The 25,191-nt window shown below is 41.8% G+C and overlaps 1 protein-coding gene across 3 annotated transcripts; it reads left to right on the forward strand.

Annotated features, from left to right (window-relative positions):
• The first annotated feature begins 3,553 nt into the window (after positions 1-3,553).
• On the forward strand, positions 3,554-24,707 carry RCC1L (RCC1 like). 3 transcript variants are annotated; one of them, XM_034420818.3, is made up of 11 exons: positions 3,554-4,445; positions 6,015-6,144; positions 6,918-7,043; positions 8,108-8,174; positions 8,912-8,963; positions 11,355-11,439; positions 15,010-15,191; positions 17,249-17,333; positions 20,357-20,530; positions 20,913-20,998; positions 24,076-24,707. In XM_034420818.3, the coding sequence occupies exons 1-11, from the start codon at positions 3,963-3,965 to the stop codon at positions 24,151-24,153; spliced, it is 1,548 nt and encodes a 515-aa protein (XP_034276709.1). In that variant the 5' UTR covers positions 3,554-3,962; the 3' UTR covers positions 24,154-24,707. The 3 variants fall into 3 exon arrangements, with proteins under 3 accessions (XP_034276709.1, XP_034276710.1, XP_087739553.1); XM_087883427.1 differs by having other exon boundaries at positions 3,649-5,095; XM_034420819.3 differs by lacking the exon at positions 6,918-7,043 and having other exon boundaries at positions 3,560-4,445.
• The last annotated feature ends 484 nt before the right edge of the window (positions 24,708-25,191 follow it).

The raw sequence follows: 25,191 nt of genomic DNA on the forward strand, positions 1-25,191 counted from the left end.
CAAGGCTCCTCCACAGACCATTCCACAGCTGCTGGAAACAGATGGCAGATAATTAGCTAAAGATAAGAGTCAAGATAATAGAACCAAGAAGGAAAATACAGCTAGTCTTCGACTTACAACAGTTCATTTAGTGACCATTGTTGTAACAGCACTGAAAAAAGGGACTTTTTTCACACTTACGAGCATTTTAGCATCCCCATGGTCATGTGATCAAAATTCAGACACTTAGCAACTGACTCATATTTATGGCGGCTACAATGTCCCGGGGTCAGTTGATCACCTTTTGCAACCTTCTGACAAGTCAATGGGGAAGCCAGATTCACTTAACAACCGTGTCACTAGCTTAACGCCTGCAGTGATTCGCTTAACAACTGGGGCAAGAAAGACAGTAAAATGGATCAAAACTCACTTAACAAAATGTCTCACGTAGCAACATACATTTCGGGTTCAATTGTGTTCGTAAGTCGAGGACTACCTGTATGCAAGGATCCTGTAGTTAAACTTCCTGATATTTATTTGATTTCTACAACCGCCCAATTCAACCAATACCCAACTCTCATTTCCATATAATAAAATGGATAGAAACATATTGTTGAACCCAAACATTTTTGAAAAGCTCTTTCAATTAACATTGCTTGCTTGCAATAGGTTGGAAGATGTGGTCCTGCAGGTATTTTGCTGTCCCACCATAAGTCTTTGGAGTTTATTTATTTATTTATTTATTTATTTATTTATTTATTTATTGCGATTTATATGCCGCCTTTCTCCCTAGGGACTCAAGGCGGCTTACAAAATGACAACTTCAATACAAATCACAATACAATACAAAATTAAAATCAGTAACCCAATTAAAAAACAGTTTAAAATTATACCAGTGTACCCCTAAACGGATCAGTTTAATTGGCGGAAGAGCCACGTCATCAGTTCGCGACGGAAGGAAAGAAGGTCGGGGGCTGTGGAGTGACTTCCGACTTCCTGACAGTTTCCCCATTGTTTTTGCTTGTTGGATGCTTTAGAAATCCTGATTGTGTGACTGTGGGGATGCTGCAGCGGCCACAACGTTGCACATAAAACTGTTCCTGAATATCATAAAAATTTCAATTCCACAGGAGTAATGGGTGCCACACTGGCATTCTTCAAGTTAGCGAGTTTTAGGCACCTTGATTACAAAATAGTTGTGGCATAGTGTACTGTTTGGGTTAACTTGAGGGTACCAAAGATAGATAAACACCATGAGAATTTTAGTACTGCAATATATAGATAAGGGCAGGGGTGAAATTCAAAATTTTTCCCTACCGGTTCTGTGGGCGTGACTTGGTGGGCATGGCAGGGGAAGGATACTGCAAAATCCCCATTCCTTCCCCACTCCTGGGGGAAGGATATTGGAAAATCTCCATTCCCACCCCACTCTGGGACCAGCCAGAGGTGGTATTTGCCGGTTCTCCAAACTACTCAACTTTTCCACTACCGGTTCTCCAGAACCTGTTAGAACCTGCTGGATTTCACCCCTGGATAAGGGGAATAAAAACATGCCTTTGGGAGGGGTTTGGCTGCTTGAAATGCATGTTGCTTCATAAACTCTGATTTATGCCACATGTATGAGACATATGATGTGAAGCAAGGTCTTGTGTGGAATAAGGGCGTTTTTCAAAATTATAAGGTAACATTTCCTTTGTATTGAGCTTGAAGTCCAGGAAGCGCAAGGCCACATCTGCGCAATTTTCTTGTTAGCAGTTTCCCACAGCCCTCTTCTGGGAAGTTGTGTGACTTGCAACACTTAAAAAAAGCCAATACATTGCATTGGTTACAAGTCTTCCTTCTGGAGCATCTTTAAAGAAACTGGCTTCTGTTTCCCCTTAGTCTCCCTCTGTGTTTCTATCAATCCAAAGGGATGCAAATTGAAAATCCTATACAGGTAGTCCTCAACTTTAACAGTTCATTTAGTGACCATTTAAAGTCACATCAATGAAAAAAGTGACTTATGACCATTTTTCAAACTTGCGACCCTTATGGCCACTCATTACCTTTATAAAGATAGAATCAAGATCACCTGAAGTGTTAATACTACTTTATAATGCCATGGTAAGACCACACTTGGAATACTGCATCCAATTATCGGTCACCACAACTTTCAAAAAAATGTTGAGATACTAGAAAGAGTGCAGAAAAGAGCAACAAAGATGATTAGGGGACTGGAGGCTAAAACATATGAAGGCTGGTTGCTGGAATTGGGTTTGTTTAATGAAAAGAAGGACCAGGTGACATGATAGCAGTGTTACAATATCTCAGGGGTTGACACAAAGAAGAGGGAGTCAAGCTATTCTCCAAAGCACCTGAAACAGTGGTGGGTTTCAAAATGTTTTACTACCGGTTCTGTGGGTGTGGCATGGCTTGGTGGGCATGGCAGGGGAAGGGTACTGTAAAATCTCCATTCCCTCCCCAGTCCAGGGGAAGGTTACTGCAAAATTCCCATTTCCTCCGGATAAGCTGGGACTCAGGAGGCAGAGAATAGATGGGGGTGGGGCCAATCAGAGGTGGTATTTACCGGTTCTCTGAACTACTCAAAATTTCTGCTACTGGTTCTCCAGAACTGCTGAAACCCACCTCTGACCTGAAGGCAGGGCAAGAAGGAATGGATGAAAACTAATCAACCTAGAACTAAGGAGAAATTTCCTGACAGTGAGAACAATTAATCAGTGGAACAATTTGCCTCCAGAAGTTGTGGCTGCTCCAACACTGGAAGTTTTTAAGAAGAGATTGGGCAACCATTTGTAGGAAATGGTATGGGGTTTTCTGCCTAAGCAGGGGGTTGGACTGGAAGACCTCCAAGATCCCTTCCAACTCTTATTCTGTATTCCTTGACTTACAACAGGTTGTTTAGTGACTGCTCCAAGTTGCAATGGTACTGAAAAGTGTCTTATGACCATTTTTCACACTTATGACCATTGTAGCAGCTCTATGATCACGTGGCCAAAATTCAGATGCTTGATCGTTGCACTCTTCTGGGGCCACGTGTTCTCTTTTTGCGGTCTTCTGACAAACAGTCAATGGGGAAGCCAGAATCACCTAATGACTGTGTTACTAACTTAACAACTGCAATGATTCACTTAACAACTGTCGTAAGATAGATCGTAAAATGGGGCAAAACTCACTTTACAACTGTCTGTCTTGCTTAGCAACAGAAATGTTGGGCTCAGTTGTGGTTGTATGTCAAGGACTACCTATACATTTAGCACTGCATTCTCCTCTTTCGTTAAATTTTTAATATGTGGTCCAATTCATCACAGAGTTGCCTCTGATGTCTGACTGCCACTGGCCCAATAGGAAACCATCCGGTGGGCGTACGCCCTGGCTTTAATGAATGAAAGGCTGAAACTGATAATTCACATTCATCTTTTTTTTTTTTGTCGATCAGAAAGGTAGGCAGTTCGGTGGTTCGAATCCCTAGTACAGGTCTCCTGCGTGAGCACGGGGTTGGACTAGATGACCTCCAGGGTCCCTTCCAACTCTGTTACTGTTAAGTCTCTTGGTTATAGGTATGGCAATCTCTACTGAGTCCTTGGTGCGCCTGCGCAGAGCGAAATAATCTCGAAATTACAGCTCAGCTCCCAAAGGAGGCGCTAGAGATTCGGATGCGGCCACGCTCTTAAAACCAGGAAAACATTCCTGATAAAAGTACCTCCTGAGGCTTTGACCGGACAGTACCTTTTGCGTCTGCGCAAACAAGAATAGCTGCACTGAAAACTACCACCGCCACTGCGCCTGCGTTAGACTACCAGCTGGCTAGCGATACCTCGGGCTATATTATCATGGCGGTTCTTGGAGGGGAGGAGTTGCGCCTGCGCAGAACAAGAAAGGGTGAAAGGTTAACAAGATGGCGCTGCCCATGATCCCAAGATGGTGATATTTTTTCAGGGGGTAGAAACGTGATCCGTTGGTCTCTCCAGGCAAAGGGATCTGGGATGGGGCTTACTGGCTGCCTGACAGCCTTCCAGACAAGGATCTGGGTGGGGTCCAAGAAGCAGCTCCTTCAGCGACCCACAAGCAAGGACTTCGGTGGCCTGCCTAGACTCTGCACAAGGGGGCTGTCTGGGGGATGTCCGAGAAGGGGACGGGCCTCTCCCGGGGTGCCATCGCTGAATCCTTCCCTCCATGGTCCCCCCCGGTCCTTCCTTGGCCTTCCCCTCGGGCTCTTCTTTGAAGGCCGGCCTCGCGGCTTCGCGAAAGCTGCCAAGCCAAAGAGTGTCCGGCACGCCAAAGCCGCCGACGAGGCTGCCCCCATTTTCCAATATGTGGGAGACCGAGCCAAAAGGAAGGACCGGGTCTTCGTGTGCGGCTTCACCTACTCGGGAGCTCTGGGCATCCCTTCCTTTATCGTCCCGGATAAAGGGAAAAGGCGAAGGCGGATCCAGCCCACGCCTTACCGCCTGGAGGTGAAGGAGAAGGTGAGAGAGAGAGAAGGAGGGAAAGCTTCCTGCTTTCTTGGAGTTGGGTCGTTTCAAGAATGAGAAGGGGACAGCAGCACCTACTTCAGTTGCCACTGAAACCCCAGCCAAAATCAGACTTAGTAAGGGTTGGGATGGATGACCACTAGGAAATCCCAGGAAAGCTGGTGTAAGCCCTTTGAGGCAGTCCAATTAGGAAACCAGAACAGAAGTACTGCTACTTTTGTAAGGTTACAGTAAATAAATTTAACAAATAAATAACAGGAACTTGAAAGTCACTTCTCCCCCTCCTTTATATGAATGAAGTCTCTAGAGAGTGAGAGAAGGTCCCTTCTGAGACACTTCCCAGGTCTATTTTCCTTTCTAAGATACCTTTTGCATGATGGTCATCTAAGGTGTGGCTCTCCCTCCTGCCTCCCAAGGTTGTTCACACAACCTGGTACATCCAGACGGTGACATCAGCAAGGAGATCCCAGAAGAAGGCAAAAACAAGCCACTTCTGAACTTTGTTTTCCATGAAATCAGCAAGAGTCAGGCTTGACTTTAAAAATGGAGATCCCGGAGGATATTGCTGTCACTTAGGGGTTAAAGGATATTTCAGGATTGCTACTGGACTTTTCAGAACAGCTTTCCAACTAGGTAACTTTCAGGTATGGAAAGCTGGTGCTGCTGATTGTCATACCATCTTAGGTTAAATACTAAAATTAGCTTGATTTTAATTATGTTTCATAGGTTTCTTCCCCTCACTCCCTACTGAAACAATCTTATAATTCCACCAAAGTCTTTTTTTCCCTTTGTTTTTATTGCCTGCTAAGAAGTGTATCCAGCCAAAACTGATCCTATGCATTATATTAATGTATGCAAGAAGATTTGTTTGCAAAAGAAAGAAGATCCCTTTATATCTAGCCTTTAAAATTCCTCAAGTCTTTCTAAATGAACAACGGATCTTTGAGGGACCAAAAGAAGCACTCTTTGTTCATAATGAACATAATATAAAGGAACAACTTTTCAGCATACGTCTCCCTGTTCTAATTCTTGAACATTATGCATCAGTTTCTCAGAACAATATATGAATTGTTTTCTCAGCTATAGTATATAGGAGGAGATTTTTGAAGCACCAACTATCTCTGTAACAGTTGTTGCTAAAAGAACAATGATTCAGTTTATTATTTATTTGTATTCTGCCTTTATTATTTTTACAAATTACTGAAGGTGGCTTTTGACATCTCTAATCAGCATTCCTATCCTTGAAAATGCAAAGGAGAAAAACAACTGACTTTTTGAGTTGCTGAATGAGAGCCTGATTAAATTTCTGTATACAGTATTCTTCGCTTCTTTCTGATTCAGAGAGTTGGATAGACTTCTTTCCTTTCCTTTTTTGACATTAGAAATGGGGAATTTGTGTTTCCTAAAAATAATATTAGAGTGTCTTTCTTGTTATATCAAAGCCTATTAGCTTTGATGAGGATTGTGATTCAAAAATAGTGGAGAACTACAGATTCCCCATCTTTATTGTATGCTTGTATATATCAAACTAGGGCTAAACATCTAACATATATTGTTTTAAAGATTTCTTCTGCTGCCTGTGGCTACGGGTTCACACTTCTGTCATCCAGAACAATGGATATTACCAAGATATGGGGAATGGGGCTGAATAAAGATTCTCAGATTGGATTTCACAGGAGCAGGAAAGATAAATGTATGTAAAACTCTGGTAATTTTAAAATGCTGTACGCTATCCTTGTTCTTTCACTCCATGCTTTTAATGGATTATTACATATTTATTCCATCCTTTAGTCATCTTCCCAGAATGCTTGGCAGAAAAAAAATAGAGCTGTTAAAATTATACATTAAAAATAAACACGGATAGTGAAGTCAGACTAAAAAGCAGTCTCTAGACTTAAAATTAATATCTATAGTTCTCAAAGAATGGGAAAATGTCTTTGCATGGCACTGGAAAACCATTGGGCAGTTGTCAGGCAAACCTGTTGCAGGAGAATCTGACATTTGGACCAGATGAACATTTGGCACAACCCAGTAAATCTTTCTGCAAGTAGTAGCTACAAATAGAACATGTGTTCAAAAGTATATGACTGGGGACAATAGTTGCCCTAATATCATTGGTGGTGGTCTTATGGAAACATCTTTCTGTCTTTTATTACAAACACAATGCTATGAATAGGCCACCTATGAACAGATGTTAAATTTTTAGATTTTTAAAAAATGGGCATTGCAAGGCCTGCCTTGAAATACATATTACAAGTAGTGATGGTGTGCCTAGCCACAAATAATAGTAATTGTACCATAAATTGCAGAGAGTTTGAAAGCTAATAATTAATAACTAAGCAGTAGTTGAAGTAATTTAAATCCATTTATTGTGACATTTGTTGAATATTAGTAACTTCTGTAGCAGATTAAAGGTACTCTTTGTGTAATACATTGCAATAAATTGTCTGTTTCTTTATTTTTAAGCTAAAGGCTATGAATATGTCTTGGAGCCAAGCCCTGTTCCCTTGCCACTGGCCAAGCCACAGCAGAGCAGAGTTTTGCAAGTATCTTGTGGGAGAGCGCATTCTTTGGTGTTAACAGAAGAAGGAGGTTTGATGGTACTTTTATACTTTATAGAAAGAGACTGACACTAAAGTTAATATATAACTTTGTCATCTTAGAGATGAGCAGCATCTCATCTCAAACAAACCTCTGGTTTTTAAAGTACTGGTTTAAATACACCAATGTGGTGTAGTAGTTAAGTATTGAGCTGTGACCTGGGACATCCTGTTTCAATCCCATCCTTAGCTGTGGCAGTTCATTAGGTGATGTTGGACCAATCGTTCTTTCTCAGGCCAGCCTATCTCATGGAATTGCTGTTCTAGAATTTAAAATAAAGGGAGTTCCATAGCAATCTATTACCAGCCATGATGATGTCAAATGCCATCGGAATCCATCGTATCATCAAAAATGATATGAATTGTGCAGTTTACACCAGCAGTGTCATGTCTAATATCACTCCATAAATTGTGTAGTGATGGCATGTGGTTTTCTCATTTGCGGATACCTATGGAGAGATCTTTCTATCTCTTAAGCTCCTGGAGGAAAGATAGGATAAAATTATGAATTTATTGATTCATGAACAAGTGGCTGTATTGGTGCATCATGGTAAACTATAATCCATAGTTTAGCAATCATATCATCTGGGTTTGATATTGTGCCAAATCAAACTAAAAACTGTACAGTATGGTAAAAGCAAAGGCTTAGCATTAGGTGTCAGTGCCAATCTTGGACAGATTAAAGATTAAGCTGGCTAGTGGTGATTTTATGTTCAGTACATCTTCCCTGATTATGGACTTTTGTTTTTTAGGATGTCCATTTTCTCAAATTTTTACTGGTGATGGGGAAAAGGGAAGGTTAACTTATTTGACTTACATCTTCCTTAGCTCTAGTTCCAGAACCAAACTCTCATGTGTCTTCGTGTGAAAATCCATACTTAACAGTTAAATGCACATGGTTCTAGGAATATTTAAAAGAATAAATAATTGCATATTCCCTTTCCAAATTTGAGGAAAGGAAAATCTTTCTGAAAAGACATTTTTTTCAGCTAAGCAGGATATTGGATATTTACCATAATTTATAATTATGATGGTGTCTCATAATTTTTCTTTCAGTCTTTAGCATGGGCAACAATGCTTATGGCCAGTGTGGCCGAAAAGTGATTGAAGGTGAAATATACAGGTGAGAGAACCTGTTTGGTTCCATATAATGGTTGTTGCTGGAAATGTATCTCTAAGCAGGCCTAGGAGGCGTGTGATTGACTTTGTTTTAACGGGAATTCTGATTCAAGTTCTATTGGTACTTTGCATTCTAGAATGTTGACATCTGAAGTTATGTAAAAAAGCATAATATGCTGTCATTGGCTCTCCCTCCTAGTTATTGCTTCATAACATCTCCCACCAGGCATCACCAATGATGAGGGATGCAGAGAAATGTTGCCTAGCAACACCTAAGGATCAGATCCCTATTCCTGTTTTAAAGGATCCACAAGTTTTCCCTGAGCTCCTAACATGCCCCTGGAATGGAGGAATAATTGTTCTAATATTACATCTAATGTAGACCATTTTCTTTCTATTGGAACTTTTAAGAGAAAAAAAAAAACAGAAAAATTCTACCTCAAGCATTTCCCCCCTCTATCTGTTGATGGGAGTGCTCTGTGATTTCAATTTAATATTCAGCTGAGATTCTTTTAATCTCAGAACAATTCCATGCTATAGTTTCAAATACTAAAAAGCCCTTATGCAGTGTCAGGAATGTGCTGTGGAAAATACAGGAAGCTAAATATAGTGAGTGCTTTGAAATTTTGTCGGTAAAATTTCAAAAATTGCCACAACTGTATTTTTGAAAGTTTCACCTGTTCACTTCCTTGATGGCTTGTTTCACTTTCTTATGGCTTTTTTTCCCTTGGCAAAATGCAGTGAGAGCCAGATCATTAACAAACTGCAAGGATTTGAAGACAGAGTGGTCCAAGTAAGTCGTGCCCAAAAACCTGTATCCTCTTTTTGAAGGAAAAATGTTGTGTTGCACTGCATCAGCTTTTGCGTGTGTCTTTGAAGAGGAAACTGTAACAGGTTGAATCAGACCAGAGATCAGTCTAGTTTAGCACCCAGACCCTAGTCAAATTTCATGTGGTCTTTGGCCTAATTTCAAACCCCTAAAGCAGTGGTGTCAAACTCAAGGCCCAGGGATCAGATCCAGCCCGCGGGGTATTGAGATCTGGCCCACGGGGCCACTCTGGAAACAAGGTCCAGCCCATGGTGCTTCTACCAGAGAAAACAGGCTCCCGAGCTCCGTTTCCGGCTGCCACGGCCTCCTGCAACCCTCTGCCAGTGAAAATAGAGCTCGGGATGGCCCATTTTCACTGGCAGGGTTGCAGGAGGCCGTGGTAGCCGAAAACGGAGCTCGGGAGTCTGTTTTCGCTGGCAGAGCACTCGGGCCACTACAGGCACTCCCAACACAAGTGACATTGAGCTGGTCACGCCCCACCTGGCCACACCCATCCCGGGACCCCAAAGTCAAACACAACCCAGATGCGGCCCTCAATGAAATCGAGTTTGATACCCCTGCCCTAAAGCAAAGAGATCATTTCAGAATTTGCATAGAAAAAGATGCCAAAATGAAAAAAAAAAGTTTAAAAAAAATATGGTGTTTTTACTTATTTTTGGTTGGGGTCCCATCTTCTGCTTTTTTCAGCTCTGCCCACAATTACCTTAGAGGGGATGCGATTGACTAATTAAAGTCAGCTTTTAGCTGCAATCTAGAATTTTTCCCAACTGGGCTATGAGAAATAAGCGAGGCATCTTAAAGCTTGGATTTTATCATCTTCCATGGCTTTCTTCAACTCGGCACCCCACAAAGATTTTGGCTGCCCAGCACCCATTGTCTCCTGTCCAGCCTAGGTATGATAGGAAGTTGTAGTCCATAAAATTAGGAAGGATCCAGGTCAGGAGAAGACTGGCCCACATTGACTACATTCAAATAATGTAGGCTTAACCAATTCAGCTAAAAAAGTAGTCACTGCATATTACAACATGCTAAGTTGGGATGGCATTAAACTTGGGTTCATTTATTTTGGGGTGTCTCTATTATGTGAACTCAGGAAATGGTTTAATTCATAACCAGCTAAAATGTGCAAACCCAGCCAGTAAAAATTAGCAACCCCACAACTTTTCTCTTACTTGTTTTAGTCTCAGAAGTCTTGGTTTCATTGATTTATTCCCCACCCCCCACCCCCCATTAGGCCTCTATGCCACTCCAGTCATATATGATTCCAGTTCTTGCAGAAGATCTTTTAAATTTTAATAATTCCACAGTAAGGTTTGCGAACTACAGGTAGTCCTTGACTTACGACTATAATTGAACCCGGAATTACAGAAAATCATGGTGGCCATTAAGCAGGTCATCACGTGACTCTGCCTTAATTTTACAACCTTTTTTGCAGCAGGCTTTAAGCGAACCCTGCAATCATAAAGTGAACGCCAGGTTGTTAAGTGAATAGAAATAGGTACGAAATGCTACTTTCCAGCCAAAAAAAAAAAAAAAAAAAAGTGACCGTATGGTGTTGCAGACAGCCATAAAAGTGGGCTGTTAACTGAGCACCCAAAATGTGGTCACATGACTGCCAGGGGGTGCTGTCTGTCAAAACTTTGAATCCAGGTTTGAATCCAGCTCTGGGGAGGTTTGTCATAATTTCAAACAGTTGCTAAGCAGCTGGTTGTGAATGGAGGACTACCTGTAAATACCAAGTTATAATAGAAACGCCTGGTTACGGAAGGTTGTTTTAATCCTGGTTTCTTCCTCAAACCTACCCTTTCCCCCCCTAAAAGGGGGTGAAAATTATACACTGCGTCTTATACACTGAATGTAGCCCCGCCCACCCACTGGCCCCCACCCTTTGGCCTCTGCCTCCCAGCAGTTACCTCCTTGCAGCAAACAGCAAGAAGAAACAGCTCCTTTCAGCTTCAGCACAGCCTAATTAGCACAAGTTGATTGGATTGGCCTCCCGACTCTCAGCTGTTTTGCTCTCAGCTGTTTTGCACATGCCTCTGCTGCTTGCTCCAAGGAGGTAAAGTGCTGGAGCAGATTTTTTCCCCCCCTTGTGCTAATCAAGCTATGCTGAAAATGAAAGTGAAAGTAAAGCAGGGTGTTTGCTGTTTGCTGCAAGGAGGCAACATTGCTCAGAGGCAGAGGGAAATTTCTTTTTCTTCTTTTCCTCACTAAAAAAGGTAGGTGCATCTTATAGTCCGGTGCGTCTTATACTCCGAAAAATACGGTATTTAACTTTGATTTGAAATAGAGTTGTTTGAGCAGCAAGCATAGCATTTAAATTCAATAAATGTTTATTTTTTATTTTGCCTAAAGGTTGCCTGTGGGCAGGATCATAGCCTTTTCCGGACTGAGAAAGGAGATGTCTATTCTTGTGGTTGGGGAGCTGATGGCCAGACAGGTAAAGTGTCTGAGATGGATCATGCCAGCAATTTAATTATTTAATTTAATTTTGATTTAATAATTTAATTGAATTTAAGCAACCAGGAAAAAAAAAGAAAAAGGAACAAGAAAGAAACACAAAAAAGAGGTTTACAAGCCGCATAAAATTGAATAAGAATTTTCAAATTAGGTTAATGCTACATATAAGGGTGATTTTTTAATCAATTTTGCACTTGTTAAAATCAACTACATCATAGCAAAGGCAGCCAATATATGGCCCGAACTGTCAATCAGAATAAACAGTAGCAATTGACCCAATCTAATATACTATGTCCTTATAATGCATCAAACAAAATCTAATGTTGCATATTTATGTTGAGAGAAACCTGAATTTTGTATACGGTGTAATTCCATGTGCAGAATGTCTATTCTATAAATGGTTTCCAGAACAATTAACTTCACTATCAAACACAAAGGTTTTTTTTTACAACAGTACCAACTCTTGAGGTTTACTCTGTTATCCCTCTTAAAAAGGAATTGTGTGTAATTTCAAGTTAGAAGCAAAGTATTCTAGCAGCTGTCAAAGTGTAGTGCTAAAAGTGTTGTATACTTTGTAGGAATCTAAGGCTATTCATGTTCAGTGGAAAAAGAGCTGGCAAGAAAATAAATGGGAAAGTTGGATATTTATCATTGTTTCATTCTGGGGTAAATCGTTTTCCAGAATTGTTGTGGTTTATGACATTGCCACCAAGCATGCAAAGAATGATTCAGCCTGATAGCTGCATCGCTAGCAGTGTTTTTGAATCTGTTCAAAACCATAGAAATGGAGACTGGGGCATTGTTGGTTTTGCTTCCGAAGTAGAAGTGATTTTAAGTATTTTGTACCAATTGAGCAAGTTACTTTGGAAGACTGAAGGGTGCTGCATAAAGTGAAGGAAAGGCAATAGAAATGGTTCCATCAGTTCTGACTTGCAGAATAAATACATTAATTAAAGAAGAAGGGGGAGTGTCCCTGACTGGCTCAGTGGTTAAAGATCCTGAGCTTGCCAGTTGCAAAGCTGACAATCTGGGGTTCAAGTCCAAGCGCGGTGTTATGGGGTGAGTTCTCATCTTTGCCTCAGCTTCTGCCCACCTAGCAGTTCAAAAACATGCATATGCAAGTAGAAAAATAGGTACCGCTTCGCTGGGAAGGTAACAGCATTCTGTGCACCTTGGCATATAGTCATGCTGGCCACATGACCATGGGAACGTCTTTGGACAATGCTGGCTCCCTCAGCTAAGAAATGGAGATGAATGTTGCCCCCTAGAGTTGGATATGACTAGACAGGGGAAATCTTTACCTTTACTTTAAGGAACAATATTTTTAGAGTCATGGATGAAATAGACCAGGGGTAGTCAAAGTGTGGCTCATAGAAGAGCTTCTGGCTCTCCTTTGTCTTCCTTCTGATGATTAAGATCAAAACCATTTTGAACTAGATTGGATTCTATAGGAGGCTGACCACAGTCTGGTGATTTTCATAACTTTATTAATTTTGCCCTAAACATTATTTATCAGTTAAAGCCAAGGTTATGGTTATAAATATTACAATAACTGTGCTTTAAGTTGTAGCATGAGTTTGTGTGCATGCATACAAAGATGCACACATAGTTTATGCGGTGATCTGCAAACAGTCCTTAATCATCTTTAGTGGTCTTTAGAAATTAAAGCAACATAATTTAGAAGCATTGCTTCATTAATTCCAGGAATACAGTACATATATAACATTAACTTGAATAGAGCCATTATAATGAAAAGTCTAAAGCCCTGAATAATTGATGCATCATGTATGCATTTGCCTCCTATCTATTTGTTCATGTTCTGTAGAAGTGAACAAATCTTCTTGCTCCTTCGTCTTTTTTTTCAGGAGTGTCCTCAGGTTGTGGTACAAAAAATACAGTACCTGCAAAGTTCACTTCAAAGCTCTGCCTATTTTTGGTTTGTGTTGCTGCCATCTTGACTATGGAGCACACCCTGCGGATTATCCCATTCAATAGAAATGAAAATCATCATCTTCTTTCTTATATATATATAAAAGGCTGTATGTATGTATGTATGTTTCAGCATAACTCTGGAACACCTCAAACAATTTCAACCAATCTTGGTACACAGATGACTTACCCTCTGGAAACAAATACTGTGGGGGTATGACACCCCTAGCACCCCTAGGTGTGTGTGTATGTGTATGTATGTTCACGCATAACTCTGGAACGCCTTGAGCAATTTCAGGATTAGGTAAAGAAATACCTGGGCAATGCTGGGTTATCAGCTAATCAGCCTATAAAATGCCCCTTGTACCAGCTCCTGGGGTGTGGAATCAGTTGTAGTGGACGAGAACCAAGAAAAAGGTCCCATTAGATTAGCCCAGATTGCTCAATTTTGGAGAGAGCCAGTTTGTCTAGTGGTTAAAGTGGTGTCCCAGAAACCAGGAGATTTGTGAGTTCTAGTCCTGCCTTGGGCACGCAAAACCACCGGGCGACTTTGAACCAGTTATACTCTCTCAGCCAAGCTCACTTCATAGCCTATGTTGTTGTGGGATAATAGGAGAAGGAAGGAGTATTGATACGTTCACTACCTTGAGTTATATATGAATAAAGGGATACATTGTAAGAAAAAAATACCCTACTTTACAGGATTGTTGTGAGGATAAAACTGGCAGGCGGAGTTCTTTATGCTTAAAGAGCAGTACGGATAATCCTTGATTTACAACCACAATTGAGGCCAAAATTTCTGCTGCTCAGCAATACAATTGTTAAATGAGTTTTGCCCCATTTTACAACCTTTCTTGCCACAGTTGTTAAGTGAATCACTGAACTTGTTAAGTTAGTGCCGTGGTTGTTAAGTGAATCTGGCTTCCCCATTGACTTTGCTTGTCAGAAGTTCACAAAAGGGGATCACATGGCCCTGGGACACTGCAACCGTCATAAATATGAGCCAGTTGCCAAGCATCCGAATTTTGATCACGTGACCATGGGGATGTTGCAACAGTCCTAAGTGTGAAACTCGGTCATAAGTCACTTTTTTTCAGTGCTATTGTAACTTCGAATGGTCATTAAATGAACTGTTGTATGTTGAGGACTACCTGTAGTGCTTAACTTACTACACTTCAGTGAAAATATAAGGGAGCTCCAGATCTGAGAAGGTGAACAGTGGCTGGGTCTAACAACAAAACTGGAATTTCTTAATTTTTTCCCCCCCTCTGCAGACAATCTATTGACAGTCTAAATCTGCGTTTCTCAACCTTAGCAAATTTAAGACATATGGATTTCAACTCCCAGAATTCCCCAGCCAGCTATGCTGGCTAGGGAATTCTGGGAGTTGAAGTCCACTTAAAGTGGCTAAGGTTGAGAAATATTGGTCTACAGCATAATAGAAAAATAAGCCTAACCTAATACAATATAATCCAAAAGATGTGAAGCAGAGCTATCACTAAACAAATAGTAAGTTGAGGGATACCTGCGTGTAATTATTAACTGTTAATTATTAAGTGGTTGATTTGCCACGAGTATGCATATAATGCCCTGACTTTCCTTCTCTTTCTCTCCCAACTAGGCCTTGGCCACTACGATATAGTGAGTGCTCCCACAAAACTGGGCGGGGACATTGCAGGCGTCCGCATTACACAGGTCACAACCTATGGGGATTCGTGCCTGGCTGTGTCCGAGAGCGGCGAGCTGTTTGGCTGGGGAAACTCGGAATATCTTCAGCTGACTTCTGTTACTGAGACGACCCAGGTTAAGAACGGTTGCCACTTACACAACTCGGCAAGCCTTTTGTGCCACAGGAAAAGAAGGAGGTTGGATTGGCTGGGGGGTGGGGGAGTATGCACTCATCCTCTGGGTAGCATGCTGAGGTCTCCTTTTGCAGAATTCTAGACGTGGCTAAGATTGACAGGCGAGAGCAGGGAGAAAAAAAATAAATTTCTTTGAAATGTCAGGGTAGTTAGAACTACATTAATTAAAATAATGAATATGTTAATCTTTTTTCAGTTCACCCAAGGTTTTCGCAGGTTGGGGGCTCGAGTTCTGAACTTCTGCATTAGGCAGAATGAGGAGGCCTATCCTAATGCTCCATAAAGTAGAGATCCGTAGTAGGCACAGCATAACTTTCCAGGTGTTGTGGCCCGTCAGCAGCCTGTGCAGCTGGTGCTCGAGTCGGACAGTGAGGAGGCTGGAGAAGATGTGGTGCCAGAGGCAGGGATTCAGCCAGGGCCTTCAGAACCTCCAGAAGCTCCTTTAAGTGAAGAGGACGAAGAGAAGGAGCCTCTTCTCAATGCACGGGTGCGCAGAACTGCCAAAAGGCAGGAGTGGCTCCTCAGAAGGAGGTCTCCTCGAGAGTAAGGCTTGGGGCTAATTGGCCACTCCCTTAGCCTATTTAAGGAGGAACGCCGCTTGCAGCAAGCTGTAAGGAACAACTTTAGTTCACTCTCCTTCGCGTCTGGATTCTCTGCAAAATTGCTCCTGGGCTTTCTGCCAACTCTAGTAAGACTGTGATTACCTTATCTTAGAATTCTGGTAGGCTGTTAAGACAGTTTATTAACAGCCTTTGGTTGATAAAGACTAAGTTATTTGAGTAAAATAAGCTTTGTATAGAGTTTGCGTGTGCTGCGTTCTTTGGGGTCCGTAGCTGGGGCAGAACACCAGGCATCTGCTAAAGGTCAGTGGTCCCATCAGGTTGGTGGCATAGTCAAAAGATGTCTAATTCTGGGAATGCCTATAGTGTTATCTTCATATTGGACACATATCGCTCTGTCCCGGGCTCAAACGAAGAGCTGGTGGCTGTATATACAGATAGTCCTCGACTTCCAATCAATCATTCAGCAACTGTTTGAAGTTACAACAGCACTGAAAAATGATTTACAACCAATCCTTGCCTAACCATTGCCGCATCCCTGCAGTCACATGATCAAAATTGGGACACTTGGAACTGGCATGTATTTATGGGAGTTGCAGCATCTCAAGGTCATCTGATCACCATTTGTGACCTTCCCAGCCAGCATTTGACAAGAAAGTCAATAGGGGAAGCCTGATTCGCTTAACGACCGCATGATTCACGTAACAACTCCTTGGTGGCGCAGCAGATTAAAGTGGTGTTAAGTGACACCAGCTGCCTGCAATTACTGCAAGTTTGAATCTCACCAGGCTCAAGGTTGACTCAGCCTTCCATCCTTTCGAGGTAGGTAAAATGAGGACCCGCATTGTGGGGGCAATAAGCTGACTTTGTATAAAAAAGAACACCGCTTAGGGGGGCCTGAAAGCCCTACTAAGCAGGTATATACAAAAGTATGAAGGCTATTGCTTAACACATTGTAAGCTGCCCTGAATCTCCGGAGAAGGGCGGCATATAAATTGAATGAACAAACAAACAAACAAATAAATAAATAATATAAATAATAAATAAATAAATTCCAGTGATTCGCTTAACGACTGTGACAAAAAAAGGTCGTGAAACTAGACACAACTCATTTAACAACTGTCTTGCTTAGCGACATACTATTGGGCTCCATTTTGTGGTTGCAAGTTGAGGACTACCTATACCCGGGCTGCATTTTTTGCAGAGCTCAGGATGACACTGTTCAACCTCACTGTGTATGCATGTGTATAAATGAGATTTCATAGCTGTCAAAACTTGTCAAGTCTTGGGTTTATCTTTGTAAAAGAGACTGTAATGCTCTTCTTTCAGTTCAGTTCAATACCGTTTATTGATGGCCATTGACCAGTACATAAAGCTCTTTTTTCTGAATGTCTTAAAATAACAGCCATGTCACATTCCATATTTCTGCTCGTTGCAGGTCAACGTCCCCAGACATTTGCACTTCGATGTTGGGAAAGTGAAGGAAGCTTCCTGTGGTGGAACTGGCAATGCCATCTTAACTGGTGAGCCTCTTGGTCATTTCCCCCCCCCCCCCAAAAAAAACCCAAAATAAGATAGAAGTCAGCAATATTGTAAGTTGCAATCCTTTAATATGGGTTGTGCTGGCCGAGGCTGATGGGATCGAAAGAGCCTTGATGGTACAGTGGTCTACGCACCCTGTTATTAACACAGCTGCCTGCAATTTACTGCTGGTTCGAATCTCTCCAAGGCTCAAGGTTGACTCAGCCTTCCATCCTTTCTAAGGTAGGTGAAATGAGGACCCAGTTTGTGGGGGCAATAAGCTGACTTTGTATAAATATACAAAAGTATGAAGGCTATTGCTTAACGCATTGTAAGCCGCCCTTAGTCTCCGGAGAAGGGCGGCATATAAATCAAATTTAAAAAAAAAAAAAAAAGAAAGAAAGACTAATTTTCAGAAGATGGATTTACTGCTTGTGAGTCAAAGCACCTTTGCAAAGTATCCTGCATGCTGGTTATTGTATGTTAGCTGATTCCTTTCTGGTTTGTGTGCTGCTTTGGGGAGCGTGGTCCTAAAATGGCTTAGAACAATCTAATTCAGTGTATCTCAACCTCAGGAATTTTTAGATACTGTATTTTTCGGAGTATAAAACGTTCCGGACTATAAGACGCACCTACCTTTTTTGGTGAGGAAAACAAGAAAAAGCAATCTGCCTCCCAGCAGTTTTGCCTCATCGCAGCAAACAGCAAACAGCCTGCTTTACTTTTATTTTAGTTTTCAGCATAGCTTGATTAGCACAAGGAAAAAAAATCTGCTCCCATCAATTTACCTCCTTGCAGCAAGTAGCAGAGGCCCGAGCAGCAATAGGCAGTGGCAATCCCTGCAGCCTGAAACAACTGAGTCGGGAGGTCAATCCAAAGGACAATCAACTTGTGCTAATTAGTCTGTGCTGAAGCTGAAATGGGCTGTTTTTTCTTGCTGTTTGCTGCAAGGAGGTAAATTGCTGGGAGGCAGAGGCCATAGGATGGGGGCCAGTGGGGGCTGGGGCTACATTCGGTGTATAAGACACACCCAAATTTTCACCCCCTTTTAGGGGGGAAAAAAGGTGCGTCTTACACTCTGAAAAATACGGTATATGGATTTCAATTTCCAGAATTCCCCAGCCATTGTGAAATTCACACAACTTGAAATTGCTGAGGTTGAGAAATACTGATGTAAGCAATGCATAAATCATACTTGGAATTAAATCAAACCAAACAAAGATGACCAAGATGGTAAATACTAAGTCTTGCTTGTTGGTGCTCATTACTGATTGTGGAAGCTTCCTACAATCGTTTTGCTTTTCTTGATAACAACTTCTAACTGAGAGCTTCGGGGAGCACAGAAAATAGAGAAGTCAAATAGAAGAATAAGGTAAATGAAGGCAGTTTATATCCCATGCAAATTGAGTGTTCCCAAATTGTGAAGTCAGTTGAGCTGTCATGGAGTCCCCGAGAAATATCTAATGGGTAGCCCTAGTGTTTATATGATGTGCTATAATGGCATGTGGCAAAGAGATACTGTCAAGGGAACGGTCAGATGAGAAACGGCATAGGCTGCAAGTGGGTAGCAGGTGGGGCAAGAGACTCAGGAAAGATCCTCCCTAGTTTCTCAAGCTGTAAAGTAGACGCGGGGGGGGTGGGGGTGGAGATTCTATTTTCAGACTTGCAAAATTCTGTCAGCATAGTAAAATAGTATAGTATTAAGTATTATAAAGATATAGTCATATATATTATATATTAGCTGATAACACAGCATTGCCCAGGTATTTATTTATCCCAGTCCTGCCTTTGAGGTGATTATCTGCATTAGCAGGCACCTCCCCCAACAACTTGCCCTCTTTGCTTGAAGCTGAGGGCCTAGGGTGTTTTTCTTTTTTTTAAAGAACCAATCTCCCTTACCAGAGGGATTCCCCTTGTGGAGTACTGTGAAGCTGTTACCATGGCAGCTCCACTGTGTTGAACAGTAGAAGCCATTTTAAGGCACAACAGGCTGTATCTTAACAGAACTTGAATCCAAAATGCACACTATCACCGTCAAAAGTACTGTGATTTGACACTATAGATATAATTCATTCCTTTTCATTGTTTTTTAAATTTGATTTATATGCCGCCCTTCTCTGGAGACTCAGGGTGGCTTACAATGCGTTAAGCAATAGCCTTCATACTTTTGTATATTTTATACAAAGTCAGCTTATTGCCCCCACAAACTGGGTCCTCATTTCACCTACCTTAGAAAGGATGGAAGGCTGAGTCAACCTTGAGCCTTGGAGAGATTCGAACTTACAGTAATTGCAGACAGCTGGTGTTAATCACAATACTATCAGTCTGCTGAGCCACCAGGCGTTCCAGAGTTGTTTTTTTTTTTTTTTTAATTTGATTTATATGCCGCCCTTCTCCGGAGACTCAGGGCGGCTTACAATGCGTTAAGCAATAGCCTTCATTCTTTTGTATATTTTATACAAAGTCAGCTTATTGCCCCCACAAACTGGGTCCTCATTTCACCTACCTTAGAAAGGATGGAAGGCTGAGTCAACCTTGAGCCTTGGAGAGATTCGAACCAGCAGAAATTGCAGGCAGCTGTGTTAATAACAGGGTGCACTAAACCACTGTACTATCAAGGCTCTTTTGCTGGAACACACATACATTAACCCCCCCCTCCCCCGGGGGTGTTGTATTTTTTTCGAGAGAGTAAGTCATCTGTGTACCAAGTTTGGTTGAATGTATGTATGTATGTATGTATGTATGTATGTATGTATGTATGTGTGTGTGTATATATATATGTATATATATATATATATATATATATAATATATATATAATAGTAAAGATACTACTGATATTAGCTACTCTGATTGCGATTCCTATCTTGTTTATCTAGTGAGACTGACCTGCTGATTTTGTGCCAATGCAAAAGTTCTGCAACACTGAACCATGGCCTGCCCATCTAACTCCATTTCTGTATATACTAGTGTCTTGCTGAAGCCGGCTGTTGTTATCTTGCTTATTTTTGTTTCTAATAATCTAGAGGAAGGCCATGTTTTTGTGTGGGGCTATGGAATTCTTGGGAAAGGACCAAATCTTATGGAAACAGCCATTCCTGAGATGATCCCACCTTCCCTGTTTGGCTTGTCAGACTTCAACCCCGATATTTGCGTGGACCGGATCCGTTGTGGATTAAACCAGTTTGCGGCGATCACTAGTAAGTATCTTGGAGTAAAATTGTAAGTACATCTGTTTAGGAAAAAGAAGCCTCTTTTGTGAGAATTACTTCTATCTATTTATGTAAGGGGTTGTCTTTTAGTTGTCTGCAAGCTTTTAAAATTCTCTCCTGTTTCCAAATCTGGAGTTGATTTTTTCCCCCTGTCTTCTGGAAATTATATTGCTTTGCATAAGTATCCAGTATTGACCCCAAATAATATTTTGCAGTAATCAAAAGTCCTTTTGTAGAGGGCTAAGATTGTTGGGGGCAACATGCCGATTCTGTAAACCACTTAGAGAGGGCTGTAAAACCATAATGAAGTAAGTCAAAAGTGCTATTGCTATTGAATGACATTTGACTTTTTTTTTCTGTTGGTTTGCAGACCATGGAGAACTCTTTATATGGGGCAAAAATGTGCGAGGATGCTTAGGAATTGGCAGGATGGAAGATCAGTACTTCCCCTGGAGGGTAAGAAATGTCCTTGTTATGGTTTGTCACATAGTCAGCCAGATGTTTAGATTGGACTTGACATTTTTATTTACCTATCGAATGCTTCCCAAGGACCTGGGGTAGGCAGATGTTCTTGCTTGGTGGTGTGAAAGGCATCATCACGGGATGTCAGCTGTTCCAAGCAGAGCTGCCTTTTGCAATTGACTGATGATTTTATCAACACCGGTGGGTTTTCTCAATGCTGAAGGTTTTTGTCAACTATTGTTATTTAAATGTATATGCTACCCAGTTCTCAGCACCTCTGGGCAGTTTACAAATGATTTAATATTTGAATAACAGACAATAAAAAACAAGAAACAAAAGAAGAGTGGAGATTGTAGAAAAAACAGACCAGCTAGAAACAAACTAATCTAGGTTAAAAGGAAGCTTCACTCATCCTCACTGAAGACTTGGATGAAGAGTTTAGTCTTCAGGTCCCTTCATAATCCTAACAGGGTTGGGAATGGGGGGGCATTCATTCAGATCTTGGGGGGAAGCCTCATTCCAGAGTCTTTTGAAGAGTATTTGCTTTTAAAAAAGAACTCGCTGCAACCGTAGGGTTGGGCAGCAGCAGCCTAAATAAAATGTCAAATCAGCAGATAATATCTGTATTCCAGCATCCTGAGTTCCAGGAGATAAATTGGGATGCTCCTGCTTTTGATTAATTGTAGCTTCCCTACCAACCCAGCATATACTATTTTTTGCGAATGTGGTTTTTGCTATTTGATTCCGGTCCTTATTAGAAGCTTTATTAGTTTGAAGCAGTGGTAGCTTGCTACCGGTTCTCCCCAGTTCTTGAGAACTGGTAGTAGAAATTTTGAGTAGTTCGGAGAACTGGTAAATACCATCTCTGTCTGGCCCCGCCCCCAATCTATTCGCTGCCTCCCGAGTCCCAGCTGATCTGCTAGAAGGAAAAATCAGGGCTCACTTGACAAAAGAAGAGAGAGAAAAAAAGACACCATAGCTTTAAATTGAGAAGCGAGGAAGCCTCTCAACTGATCTGCTAGAACCGATCTGCTCCTTGTAAACCGCTCGGTGGTGGTAGATTGGCAATTGAGGCCAAGCTGCCTGAAAGCGGTTTCTGATGCTCTCGGTGGTGGCAGAGCGGCAAAAAACTGTTTAAACTCTTGCCGCGGCACTTCAAAGGGCTGCCCTACAGCTGATCAGCGGTAAAAGGACGCAGTGTGGTGGTAGACCAGTGTGTTCCAAAAACAAATAGGTAGACCGGAACGCTCCAAAAACAAATGGGTAGACCGGTAGGGCTCTGGAAGCAGTTAAAAGCCTGGTAGACCAGTACCTCTGCTAAATCCTAAAGAATTGTCACATGACCATCAGACCATGCCCACAAAATAAGCCACGCCCACAGAACCGGTAGTAAAAAATTTTAGAACCCACCCCTGGTTTGAAGCAACTACAAAGCTCTACAAAGGTGGAAAAGTTGCTTTCCTCAAGGTTTATCTTGATTTCTGAGCTCAAGTGTTCAACATAGCAAACCTTCCCAATGCTACATCGTAGTCATATTGGTGGAGAGAGTATGTGAGAATCCAAAATGCTCCAACTGGTTTAAGGGCCTCAGTATGTATTTAGTAGCGATATGTACATTTCAAAAATATTTCAGAAGTGGTTTGGACCTCATGGAAACCGAATCTCTTGGCTCCTTCTAAAGCAGCCCAATCTTTTGCAGCCTTATTCATCAGGCTGCAAAATTCATTAAAATTCATTAAAAAAAAATAAAATGTTTTTGCTGCCTGTTTATGGAATCCACTTCTTAAAATTAAGACGGGTGCTGACTGGTGCAAATTTCAAAGCACTTTTCTTAGTTGTTTCCGAAGCATGCACAGCCCTGATAGTATACAAAAGGAGCATCAAACTAAAGGCCCGTGGGCCAAATCCTGGAAGGTCCGACCCGTAAAGAACCGGCCTGCGGTGCCTCTGCCCACGGCCCTCCCTAGCTCCGTTTTCACTGGCAGAGAGTTGCAGGAGGCCATTGCAGCTGAAAACGGAGCTTGGGAGCCCGTTTTCACTAGCAGTGCTTGGGCCACCACAAGCGCTCCTGACACGGGTGATGTCAAGCTGCCCACGACCCCCCGAGGTCAAACACAACTCTGATGTGGCCCTCAATGAAATCGAGTTTGACATCCCTGGCATACATCACTAATAGTGACTACAATAGATGCCAAGGTGCAAGATAATGAAACTTTTTAAAAAATAGCTATAAAATTGTGGCATGCTTAGGCCAAAGGCTCCTTTGGTCCTGCCTTCTACTTTTCACATTCAGCAACTGGAAACCTTTGCAAAGTGCAAGAACAGGCATGTGAGTAACAATACAACCCTCCTTAAATTCTCCAGCACTTAAAAGGCTACATAAGGAATTTGTCCGTGCAGGAGGGACACCTGGTCTTGTTTGGCAGCTGGTAAGCAGAACCACCTGGCAGCTTTTATCCAGGGATGTAGGAATCCTGTGCATTGAGGCTCCCCAAACTCAACTATTTTGGCAATCAAAATCTGCCCTTGCAAAATCATATGGCATCCAGTATGAAAGGATAAAGTGAGGACCTGGTGGCTTAGCAGACTGATAGCATTGTGATTAACACCAGCTGTCTGCAATTACTGTAAATTCGAATCTCACCAGGCTCAAGGTTGACTCAGCCTTCCATCCTTTCTAAGGTAGGTAAATTGAGGACCCAGATTGTGGGGGCAATAAGCTGACTTTGTATAAATATACAAAAGTATGAAGGCTATCGCTTAACGCATTGTAAGCCGCCCTGAGTCTCCGGAGAAGGGCGGCATATAAATCAAATTTTAAAAAAAGGGGGTGCTGGACCTGGGTTTTGGGTGGTGGGTGGAGCGGAGTGACTGATCTAGATGAACTCCATGAACCTTCTACTGGATCACCTTGAATAGAAGTGGGTGGTTTATATTAGGGGCCATGAGACTACTTGAACATAATGTATTTTGCTAGGCACATTTGCAGATTTCCAGCTTGGGATTTGCTGTAAGGCAGGGAAAAAAAAAAGATGTCAGCAAGTGGATTTTCCATTTCCTTTCTTCTTCAGGTGACGGTGCCAGGTGAGGTGGTGGACGTAGCCTGTGGCGTGGATCACATGGTCATCCTGGTTAAATCTTTTATTTAGTAGCGTACCTGTGCACAAGTGCCTGTCCAGATGAGCGGGAAGCCAAATTGTGCAAGCCTTTGCTGGAGCCCTGTGGTTGGCCTGATGGTGGAGAACTCACTGAAGCTTGAAAACACTTTGTAAAACGACTGGGAGAGATTGAGCATGCAGTAACTGTAGCCCAAGGAGCAGCTGAAGGAAATGCAGAGAGGATCATGTGTAGACTTTGCAGTTGGGCATTTATTGCTAATGCCAGCCATCCTGAATTTTTTTTTTAAAAAAAGCACTCGTTTTCCATGTTGTTACTGTTGAGGTCCAGAAATGGCACAAAGAAAATCTTTATTTAATAGTAAAGGAAAATGTGCTACATTGCAGGGCATTTCTAACAACTGTAAATAGTACTTGCAGATCCTCAAGTTAAGTTAAAAGTCTATTTTTTTAAACGAACAGTCTTACAAGATCACCAAGAATCTCATGTTTTCAGCGAAATCATGTGAAATCTTGGGAGTCAGTTTTGGTGGATCCATTAAGTTTTATGCCATTGGTTAATAAAATTATGTATCTCATGCCAAAAAGATTGCTGATTCAAGAGTCTTTTATGTAAGGGTAAATACTGGGAGATGAACCTTGCTTCCAAATAGCCCTTTCATTATTGTTCCTTCCTGAAGGCCATTCCTCTCTCTTTCTAAGACGATTTTCATGGAATTTTTTCCTGGCCTGTCCCCACTGATGTCATTTCCATCACAGGCGGTTGTGTCCTTACTCTATCTCAGATACCAGCGCTTTCAAAATTTCCCGGCAAGAGAAACATAATTTTTATCCCCTGGCCGAGACAGTTCCATGTTGGTATTAACTAATGATGTTGGAGAACTTTGCATTACTTTTATGTCGGCGGCCCAGTGTTTTCATCAGCATCCCCATTACTTTGACATGGCGAACTCAAGATCTGAACCAGAACAAATAACGAGCAGTCTTTAATTGTGGCTTATTGAAACAAGCCACTTTCAAGCTAAGGAATATGAAGGGACATTTGTTTTCTCAATTATGTTTCCCAAACAA

The sequence above is a fragment of the Pantherophis guttatus genome, chromosome 1 (assembly GCF_059756535.1).
Source record: "Pantherophis guttatus breed Tessera chromosome 1, ASM5975653v1, whole genome shotgun sequence".
Lineage (NCBI taxonomy): Eukaryota > Metazoa > Chordata > Lepidosauria > Squamata > Colubridae > Pantherophis > Pantherophis guttatus.

Excerpts from the sequence above, each read along its gene's own strand:
- RCC1L (XM_034420818.3), top strand. The coding sequence starts at position 3,963 with ATGGGGCTTACTGGCTGCCTGACAGCCTTCCAGACAAGGATCTGGGTG. Across the intron at positions 7,044-8,107 it reads GGTGTTAACAGAAGAAGGAG|TCTTTAGCATGGGCAACAAT; the intron begins GTTTGATGGTAC and ends TTTTTCTTTCAG. Across the intron at positions 17,334-20,356 it reads TGGCAATGCCATCTTAACTG|AGGAAGGCCATGTTTTTGTG; the intron begins GTGAGCCTCTTG and ends CTAATAATCTAG.